The sequence below is a fragment of the Micrasema longulum genome, unplaced genomic scaffold, assembly GCF_059751315.1.
Source record: "Micrasema longulum isolate JH-2025_06_02 unplaced genomic scaffold, ASM5975131v1 h1tg002928l, whole genome shotgun sequence".
NCBI lineage: Eukaryota > Metazoa > Arthropoda > Insecta > Trichoptera > Brachycentridae > Micrasema > Micrasema longulum.
In genome coordinates this window covers 133,355-145,316 of record NW_028280046.1, presented here as the reverse complement: position 1 = coordinate 145,316, position 11,962 = coordinate 133,355, and the positions used below count along the sequence as shown (strand labels likewise).

Genomic DNA, 11,962 nt, shown 5'->3' with positions numbered 1-11,962 from the left:
TTAAAAAAATAAGAAAGATATATCAAGTATTTTATCGAACTCGTATGACATCACTGTCAAACAAGTGTTAAACAAGTACCATTTAATCCCAAATATTTTTGTGGATTGGTCAGAACAGAATCAGTGGTTCCACAGGCTTTAACTGTAATATAATATAAGTTTATTACATGAAAATTATTGTGTTGTTTAATTTGTGACGTAACAATTACGAATCTATAAATCTGTGGCACAGGATAACTTATGATTCTCAAAGATAATTTAATATTCAGATCGATTTGTTTTAACACGGAGACACACTCAGGATATTTATTGGTAATTATTACCATTCTTACAAAATATCATGAATCACCCAAACGAAAATAAAAACGTTTCGGTAAATATCTCATGTCCCCATTGATATAAACTGTATGCGGTTTTGAACAAATTGTAATTTAATAATTTTATTTGTAGGGTATGTTACGTTGAGAAAGCATGCCATGAAATAATTTGTTAAATTATTTTTTTTCAGGCTCAAGCTGCTCTAATGTATGACGCTGTCTACGTCTTGGTAGAGGCATTTAATCGTCTCATGAGAAAAAAGATGGAATCCGCTAGAGGAAATAACAGAAGGGCCATGTTCTTCGGCAACACTTCCAGATCTCTCGATTGCACTCCCAAAGGATGGGTTACCCCGTGGGAACACGGAGACAAGATATCCCGACTACTTAGAAAGGTAATCTCCCAACTATTTAATTTATAAAGTCAATGATGTTGCTCCCTTCTGTTACTTGATCGATAAACACACATTATTAATGCGATTTGGTGGCATTTCAGCTTGATGGTGGAGATTATACCTCAATTTATTTTGCGCAAATTGATAGTTAATTCTGTTTTGATTATTCTGCTTACCATGATCAAATTTAGTAGGAACCTTGATTTAATTATGGATTATAATTACTTATGAAATTATTATGTAAAATGTCATTACCACGAAAATAACTTAATTAAAATTTTCATAGGTACATGTCACTAGCAAATTCCACAAACATAAAAAAGGTTATTTATGCTTTTTTTTGTACAGTATTTATTAATTAGTATTATGATTAACCCAAATATCCCAATTTTGAGCATATTTTCTTTTAGTAGTAAATAACCGTTTTAAAAAGTGGAAACAAATTATGGTGGAGCAGGATTTGATCCTCGGATCTCCTAATCTAAATTCCTAGACACTTTCCACAGTGTTATATTTTGGTTTGATTTGTCTATGTCCAAGGGTATGAAAAATATCAAAAGTGAAGTTAAAAATTAGGGGGTGAAATCCAGTGTTTTTTCTACAAACATTTGGACAAACTCAAATATTGTAATAAAACCAACTGGTCCAAGAAGAAGTTTAAAAATTGGAAAATTGTTTTCGTGTGTGAAATAATTTATTCAGACAAATCTCTTCAAAACAATAAAGGTTTCAGGTCTTTAACTTCACTTAAATCAACAAATGGAAGAATTTAAGAAATATGGATGTTCAAACATAGGCAAAATGGTGAATTTTACACAATGTGTAAAGTGGCCACTTAAATCAGCCAATGACAGATCATAAGCCATGATAGACTTCCATATTCCCTTATTGAAGGTATTCTCCATCCCTGTTGTAATTTGTTAATCTTTTAATGTTTATTTTTGCAAACACAGTTTTTCTGTGGTATTGAGCTTTACACCCATCACACTTTTTTCCTTGTTTCTAATAGCTTTGCAGCATCATCAACTCGTGCGAATGACATATATTTTTTAAGAAATGCATTAAAAAGCTTTCATATTTATATTTTCTTCCGATCATGGCAATCTCATTTTACTCTCAATAAGTTAACCGCAGATTATTAAAGGAAGTAATTTATTGTATAAATAAAACACTTTGTTTTAAGTCCACTGAGTTTATATATTTAACACGACATGTTTCGGACACGCAGTACTGTCCATCTACAGGTGTATTTAAAAACTGTATATAAAAAATGTAAAATAGTAGTATATAAAATATCAAAAATGTATATAAATATATAAACTCAGTGGACTTAAAACAAAGTGTTTTATTTATACAATTCAATATGTTATTCCACAATGTTAACGCCGAGTCAATAAATGAAGTAATTTATATCATCGATCAGTTTGAGGCACCCTGTTCATATATTTTTATCCACTGATAATATTATGTTCGTTATATTATGTGGATTCTGTCAACTCACGCTATTTAATGGAGTGTGTGAGATGAAAATTATTTGACACGGCGTTTTTATTATGAAATTTACATTTGGCACACACTGAATGATAATTCATATTAATTATTATAATGAAATCAAGTAGCTGCGTACTCCGAGGAGAAAAACAGAGTCACAAAACTCATGTTACTATATTATGAATACAAGGATTGAAGCAATACAATGAGCTATCTGAAGAAATAAAAATCTTAGCAATACTGAAAATTGTTTTTTAAAAAATACGTTCTTAGAAAATATCGGTATTTTTTTTTAATGTTATTAAAAGTTTGTATTTGCTCTTGTGATGTTATGGACTAGCTTCATAAATTATAAATAAAACAATACTTCGTAAAGTTTTTATTTTTACAAGTCGAAAACATAACTAGACAAAGTGCCTCCTTGGCGTTATGAATCACATAAGTCTCTCGATTCATACATGGAAAATTCCGGGTTCGATTTTTGGTGAGAACGTAAAAATTAAAGCTGATGTATCTTAGGCCTCGGTGTTCTGTGCGGTAATTGATCAGCTCTAATCGGGCCTTCTAACGTGTTGTTTAGTTTTAAAAAAACGTAATATGGCGTTATAATAAAAAAAACACATAATTGAATTGATGTTTTACTGGAAAAACTTAGCATTCGTGTTAACTGAGTTTTTATAAATGCCACTCTTTATTAATGGAATAACTAAATGATTGACAAAAATAAAGTATGGGTTTGAGCTACGCTTGCACCAGTTTAAATAACTGAACTCAAATTACGATTTTTAATTAATCGTGTTAGCAAATAGCCCTACGGATTTGAATCCGTCATAAAGACCGAAAACTGAATGCAATTTTAATATGTTTTTTCTATAATATCGTTTTACTGTCCAAACTACCAATTACGTACATAGATATAGGTAGTGATATTCAAACCAAAACCAATGAAATGTACGAGAATTGCATGTTTGTATGGTAGGTACGTGAAACCTATAAAGGCGTGGGATATTCAAACAAACACGTGAGTCATAAAGAGGGGAATAACGATCAGCGTTCAAATATCATTTTATATTTTTCCGATGAGAAAATTCGACACTTCAAACAATTGTCAAAACTCAATAACCATACCACTGCGCAGTAATGTGAAGACATAATAGTAAAATGTTTTGAAAATTTGTTTTTTAACGTTTTCTCATTCAAGTAATTGCGTCTATTTGCTTGTGGTTAAGTGTTTAGAATGAAGATTTTTTTCACAATTGTAAATGTATTTGATCTATGAAATCTGTATTATTATAAGTATATATTTATTCTAGATATTTTTTAACAACAAACCTATGTTTATTTGCTTGTGGCATGTTTGCAATAGGAATCATGTCTTTGATATTATTCAGCAGTTAAACTCCCCTTCCGCGACAATTTTTGCCAGGTTTTATAAAACAATCATAATATTCAACACTCCATCCAAATTCGTTTGTGGATAATGTGTTTTTAGTGCTCTTAACAACCTTGTAGCCCTCTAGTCATAATCACTGAATGACATGTTTTGGTCGTTATGGAATCTGTCATTGTCATGAAATACCAGATAATGATGCGTTACAAAATGATTCCATTCATACTACCAGACATTTGTGGTTGAATCTTCATAATCATATTTATCGCTATGAAAAACAAAAAGTGAGAATTCGGTAAGACGCAAATTATTTTCAAAATTTTTCCAGTTGGTGTGACGATTCTTTTTTCCTTCCAGGGCATATGTATTTACAACCCATTTCATTAGGCCCATGCTAGCATTCATAAATTCTTTCATCTGTTCATGAGCATAAATATTATAACGTTTTGGGAAGCAGGTAAAAGATGCGCTACGGGGGCAATTACAAAGGTTATCTTTATAGGTACATACCGACACGGTATATTTAACTTCAGTACTATCTCTATGTACCTCGGTATGCATACCGACTTGTTATCTCTGACGTCTTATTATTATTATTATTTTTTTTTTTTTTTATTTGGGAAATCAACAGTTCTACATACATATTTTTTGTAAACAAACATATATAGTGTATAAACTCAGAACTAATAACAGATATTTCCACATAGTATACAAAGTTAGTAAAGAAAATATATTACATATCAAATAAATACATTCAATTTATACATATAAAAATGTTATTTTCATGTACTCAAATATTTTTTATATTTATTTTAAGAACATTAAGTTACTGTAAATTGATTGAATTAAACTAAAAAATGACTGCTAAACTTAACTTCGTATTTTTTTCGTTTAAGAAAAAAAATGGCCACCTCATATCGATTGAAAAATTAAATAAATTGTAAGTGAAAAAAAACTGCTCTGTGGAACAAAATAAATGTAACTAATAATGAGTTCGGGAGAATTTATTTTCAACTATGACGTCATAATGAAGGTGTGTCACTTTAGTACGTTGATATGTGTACCGTAGCGTACACGTCCGCTTGATACATATCGATGCACCTTCCCAAAACTTGAAAGTGGGGGATCGATTTTGTATTTGGAATCACTCAGGAGAATTCATCTTCGACAACCGTCATGGTGATGGTGAAAGTATGAAGTCCTCAACTTCCCGTTGTAATCGCGGCCCAGGCTAGTTGATCAACATTCATATAATTCCTACATAATTTCTGTACCTTAGAGGATAAAACACGGAAATCCATTTTTTACCGTTTTGAAGTTAAAAATACATAAACAATCACAATAAACTATTTTATATGTAAATAAATCACCAAAGTCTGCTTTTGTTGTAAAAATACTTTTTTAAGTTAAAATATATAACTGAAGTCCATTTTGTTTTGATGTAAAAAACGACTTCCCAAGTTTATTATTTTAATGTTGACTATTATAATAATGAAAAATCATTATTTAACATTTAATGATTATAGATTGAAATTTTTTCATTTGGTTCAAAAGTTATGTTGTTTTGGAAAAAGCACAATCACAAAATCTTGTTTCCTGAACATTTCGTTCAATGTGACTTATATGGTTTATCTTTTAAGGTTAAGATGTACATATATTATATGCATATATTGATAATTTTATGTTTTTTTCATTATGTATTTTTGTATAATTTAATTTAGTACGTACTATTATTTGGCATATGATTAATTGCTCCTTTTTCTTATATTTTTTACTATTGTATTGAGTGAGTTTCTAGAAAACATACCTCAATTATCATTTCAATTATGTTTTTATAAAAATATATTTTCTTTTTTTGTTGATTTCAATGATACTCTTATTTTTTATTTTTTTAAACTACTATATTTTACTATTATTTTGTTGATTTTAATGATATCACTATTTTGTATATTTAATTATGTGTGATTCTTAATTTGTATAATTTATATTATAAAAATTATTTCTGATTGTCTTTTTTGCATTGTATTCTTTCGAATTTAATTATTAATTACATTTGCATTTTTTTTCTAGATTGTTATTCTATGTCATTATAATTTGATCCAATTAATTTTACCATGTATTTTTAAAGTTATTTATTGTGGCTTGACACGGACATAGCCTAAAAAGCCTTCATTAGTTTATTAATATTTAAACTGGTGTAGTTTTGAACGAATGAATAAAAATTTTAAAAATAAATTATAAAAAAAATATACTTTTGATTATAAACAATATGTTGAGTTTGTCCAAATTCTTGTAGACAAGGACTGGATTCAACTCCTTGGGGAGCTGATAACATCAACATATTACAACAGAGATGAAGAACATTTGAGAAAAGGTAATAAGAAGTCTAGGCATCTACAGGGCTTATGACCTGTCATTGGCTGGTTTAAGTGGACACTTTACACACTGTGTAACATTCACCATGCTGCCCATATTTGAACAACAATATTCTTTCATCTGTTGACGTTTGTGAAGTTAAAAAGCTGAAACCCTTATTTATTTGGGTGAGATTCATCTAATTAATTTATTTCACCTATATACTAGGCAACGCCTGAAAATTTTCATACTAGGCAACGTCTGAAAATTTCATACTAGGCAACGCCTAAAAAAAATAAAAAAATTTCAGGCGTTGCCTAGTATGTAGATGTAATAATTAAATTAGATGAATCTCACCGCATAAATAAAGGTTTCATCTCTTTAACTTCACAAACATCAATAGATGAAAGAATCAAAAGAAGTTTGCTGTTCAAATATGGGCAGAATGGTGAATGTTACACAGTGTGTAAAGTGGCCACTTAAATCAGCCAATGACAGGTCATAAGCCCTGTAGATGCCTAGACTTCTATATTACCTTCTTTTATATGTTCTTCATCTCTGTTGTAATATGTTTTGATTATACTTTTAAAAATGTTTATTTGGTCGATATAGGGTCCGGTTGAACTCTCGTGTCTGATAAAATGCCGTCAGATTTGAATCCCTAAAATCGACGAACAATGGTTGAGACTGCAACGGATAGATCGTGTATTGTGTGTGTACCCACGTGTTTGTCGCGCAAGATGTGATTTGCCTGAGACGTCATCCCACGGGTGTAGACACATGCGAGTAGCAATCGCAAATTAGCTTTGTGTATACATTTACTTTAGTATAGCGAATACACAAATTTAGCTAAGGCGTTGATTTTGATGTAATTATGAAGAACTTGCAGGGCATTACTAGAATCACAAATAAGATGATAAAAATAATCATCTAAATACATATAAGTGAAAATTTATATTTGTTTCAAGATTACAAAATCATTACAAAATCATTACAAAATCATTACAAAATCATCAATCGCAATGGGTCGATATTGCCGCTGGAGTACCTCAAGGTGGAGTTTTATCACCATTACTATTTTCCCTGTTTATTAATCCGATTGCAGATTGTCTCAATTGTTCATATCATCTCTATGCAGATGATTTACAATTATATCTTCATTGCAGACCTGAAAACACCAGCAAAGCAATAGAATCGATGTCTAAAACACTAAATTGCGTGTCAACATGGACAAAAGAGTATGGTTTACTAATTAACCCGTCTAAAACACAAATTATGTTTGCAGGTAGTCAAAGATTGCTTAGTAAGCTAGACATACCTTCACTTAATCCTCTTATTGTCAATGGTACCAATATTCAGTACAGGAAATCCGTAAAAAATCTAGGAGTACTAATGGATGAACATCTCTGCTGACGAGCTCATACTAATGAATTAAGCCGCAAAATATTTTTCAGTCTACACTCACTTAGAAGGTTGCAAAAATTCTTACTCATTAGTACTAAATGCACTCTTGTACAAGCATTACTACTACCCATTCTAGATTACGCTGATGTTTCCATGACTGATTTAAGCTGTGAGCAACTCGATAAACTTGAACGACTTCAGAATACATGCATAAGGTACATTTTTAGTCTTAGGAAATATGACCACATTTCTGATTATCGTAGGCAACTGAAATGGCTAAAAATTTTCGTTCATATATATTCTTATTTTCCGTATACAATATATGTTAAAAATGCTGTTTTTTTCCCAAATAAAAATAAACAAATAAATTATTATGCTCGATATTATAGTAAGCGTCATTTAGAATAACGCTCAAAGACTAAAAAGTTAATAATTCTGAGAGCTTGTCCAGAGAAGGCAAATTCGCTGCGATTCTCTTGTGCGTAATACGCGCGACCGTTGCGTCCAGAAGGAGCGTACCAACGCGCGAGCATTTGGGGACAAATTAAGTTAGTAGAAAACATGGATTAGAACGAAGCGCTCGGGAGTTCGCGCGTCAACCGGATGCAACATGGCGTCTCTAGAATCTCGACTCGCGCGCAATACGCGCAAATCAAGCGCGATTCTAGATTCTGGCAAAGTACACGCGATTTGCGCGCATTTTAAATTCGCGCGATTCTTGTGGACGCAATGTATTGGCGCCTAGTATCTCGCTAACGCGCAAATGAATTCGCGCGAAACGTTGAATAACGAATGAAACGTGAAATACGGCACGCCTGGCGGCCCGACCCGTGGCATTCCTGTCTCAACAACACTCGGCAACACCAACATCGGTATGACTTTTACTAGACACTTGGATTTGATAAATTGTGAGGTGCACGTGTTGCACTTTAGTTACCACCTGCCCTTGTTACATGCAGTAGACTTACAATGAACTTTCTCTTTAACCATTATACTCGCCGGTGTAACAAATGTTATGAAAGAAAACAATACTCACTTATGGATTTAAAAACTACTCTTACTCAAATGAAAGACATAACCGCCACAATACATCACATACAAATAATATAATCACTAGATCCTCAACACATAGACAACTTAAACAAATACAAACTAAAACCACTTCCGGACAAAGGGATTTTAAGTATTATTCAATTAAAATCTATAACCTACTTCCACTAATTTTAGAGGCTTGTCATCAGGTGGGAAGAACAGAATATGAAAGAAAGTTATGAAAATACACCACAACACCCATACCAATTGAGAAAATCTTCTTTGGATTTTTTTCGTGCACCTGGCGTGAATCTAACCCGTGACACTAGTTATGCAATTGGCCACCTAACCGCACCACGGTACCAGTTTTAAGTAATAAACACACCCTCTTTTTCAAACACCCATCAATTGTGCTTACTTCCATTGATCACCAACTCTTTCTCCAAGTACACGTTATACATTTTTGGCACTATTCGTTGCCAATGGCTATTGCTGCCTGCCAATAGAACTGCATTGTCAGCGTACAAAAAAAAGATTACTCATAAAAAATGTTTTGATTTCGTTCATTTCATCAGGTTTTCATCTGGATAGATAAATATTAGAATTACAAGACTTAGTAAGTAAGGATTCAAGCTTATTTACTTTACAAACATATCAACAGATTTGACTTATTACAATATAAATAAGGAACATTTTAGAAAAGAAAATACAGAAGGCTCATGACCTATTATTCGCTGGTTTGAGTGGTTACTTTATACATTGTGCAACATTCCCCATTCTGCCTGTATTTGAAAATCTTTATTCCTTCAGTTTTCCCATATGTGGAAATTTGTGAAGTTAAAGAGCTGAAACCTTTATTTACGCCGGTGAAATTTATCTGATTGAATTATTTCCCATATATTAAAAGCAACGCCTGAAAATTGTTTTCATTTTTTGGACTACTCGAACTTGGTGGATTTATTAACAATTTTTTGAGTTTGTCTAAATTTTTGTTCCCAAGGACTGGATTAAACCCCTTAGGGAGCAGTCAAAATTAACATATTACAACAGAGATAAAGAAAATTTTAGAAAAAAAATCAATGACAGGTCATTTGCCCTGTAAATGCCTAGACCTCTATATTTCCTTCCAGAAAATGTTTTATATCGCTGATATAATATGTTATCAGTGACAGATCACTAGACGGTTGAATACATTCTTTGTCTACAATAATTAGGACAAACTCAAAACATAGTTGATATCAACAGATGCCGTTTAAGCAGGCTCGTGAACCGACTCAAGCTTTCAAAGATACTATTTTATTGAAAAAATATAGAAATGTCGAAATATAAACATCGCCAGAATGGGTTTTCCCCAGTGTGTAAATTAATTTTTACTGTTACTTTTTTGTTCACCACAACGGGCCAGTGGTGAATTACAGCACAAAATACCCAGGCTTGAGAAAAATCACATTTGATAGTGTGCTCACCGGGAATCAAGCCCGGAACCTTCCGTGTGTAAGTCAAGCATCTTAACCAAACACCGCGGAGGCCGTCTTCTATTGATCACTTTTGATTCCATTGTCTCTACTGAGATATTTCTCTATCTACAACCATTTGCTATTTAAATAGAATAATAAATACTTGTTTTACTCCCTTTTAATTTTATTCCATTTTAATGTTGAATTTCGTTCAAGTTTTGTGCATTTTCACGAAGCAAACAAACTTAGTATGGTCAGAAAATTTGATAAAACAGGTGCTTGTTTCATTCACAAAATATAAATCTTCTAAAAATATACTTTTGCATAGATATTTATATTTTAACAGCTATTGGGAACATTAAAAAAAAGGAATACAAATAACAAGGCATTTACAAGGTAAGGTAATTACCGACGAATTAAAATGCTATTGGATGTGTACGTCATTGGATGAAGATAATTGATTTGCCTAAAATTTCACTTTCTAAATCTATTGCTACAGATAAAAAAAACAGGAAAATATGGAAGTCTAGGCATTTACAGGGCTTATGACGTGTCGTTAGTAGGTTTAAGTGATCAATAATCACACTGTGCAACAGCAACATTAAGCTCAGTTTTAAACATTGAACATAAAATATTTGGACATGCTCAAATTCATTATAATTAAAAAGTTGATACTTAAATCCCCAATCATTTTATTACGCTCGCAAAATCTTCAGACTGATGAACCATTTAGGAATATGGAAGTATAGGCATTTATAGGGCTTATGACAAGTTATTTGTCTGGTTTTAATTATATATTTACAAACTGTGTAACACTTACTTTTCTGCTTTTTCTTTGTACATCTTTATTTCTAACATTCATTCTTCTTTTGATTTCTGAAACTTAAAATAGCTGTAAAAATTTATAATGTTAATAATTAATTTATTAACATACTTGTAATGTTGTTTAAGAAGAACGATTTTTTTTTATTTTTTATTTCCTGTTCGTATTAGAAATTTCAATGTTAATTTTTTTTTTTCGTAATTATAATCTATGCACGCGCCAAGCATGTCAAATATGTATTTATGTGTTCAGTTTAATATTTTAATTTATTAAAAAATGCCGTCATATGACGAATCAATAGCACGGTTTATAATAAAATTGCTCGGCTCAAATTAGTGCTCGATTAAAATATTAAAAGAGCTTAAACACTTAATAAATATTAGCATTAAGTATTTGGGAAATGTTATTAATATTCCTTTTGTGTTTTACATGGTTTTATGTACAGAGTTTCTAAAACATAAGCTTAGCTTACAAGTTCATTTTAATATGCTTATTAATGCGTAATTTTCTGACGCCAAATATTGTCTCATAATAAACACATGAGAATTATTTTACAAGCTACTTAATCATAAATCATCTTATTCACAATCGTTAAATTTTAAACAAATTAACTTCGTATAATATTACATAAACTTAATAAACCATGCTTATATTTTACATTTTATATGTTCGTTTATCAACATTCAGATCATATTTCATTTGAACCATAGCTCAGTTAGTATATTTTTATAATTGAAATGCTTCTTGATAAATTAATTATTTAACGTTTAATAGAAACAAAATTTATTTATGTTTCCTCTTTTAATATATTATATTACTTGTAATTTATCAGTTACCTATTTAAAATAATTGTGTTTTATGTAAAGGCTCAAAAACAAATGTTTTATAAACATTTAAATTATATGTAAACAATCACTATCGTGTTTCTCCTTCCCGAAATGAGTAGTGCATAGGGTGCTGCAATGCAGCGCAAATTGATTATCTATAACATAAAGGAAAGGTGATAAGTCTTACGCTTATGTGACAGTCAAGGTACAATGAAATATTGCAGTTAAAAAATCTTCTGAATTAGTATTTCACTACCACCATGCCAGGAATCGAACCCGGGGCCTCCATAATGATAGGGAAACTCGCCCATAAACGGTGCGGATTCAACTTTGCTCGATTTATTTAGTCAGGATTTATACCTAAAAGCAGCTATCGAGTCAAAAGCATTCGTCTCGGGATCTGCAGGCTTAACCTGTCACAATTTCATTTTGTAAGTTCATTCGTTTGTTATACGCCTATCTCACTCTCAT

General features: G+C 31.3%; 1 protein-coding gene across 2 annotated transcripts in view; it reads left to right on the top strand.

Annotated features, from left to right (window-relative positions):
- The first annotated feature begins 508 nt into the window (after nucleotides 1-508).
- The window catches only part of LOC148271329 (glutamate receptor 1-like), a 119,401-nt gene continuing 107,947 nt past the window's right edge, over nucleotides 509-11,962 (top strand). For both annotated transcript variants that reach the window (XM_088241521.1, XM_088241522.1), the window contains exon 1: nucleotides 509-712. In XM_088241521.1, the coding sequence (XP_088097647.1) occupies nucleotides 524-712 (189 nt within the window). In that variant the 5' untranslated portion in view covers nucleotides 509-523. The remainder of the gene's footprint in view (nucleotides 713-11,962) is intronic.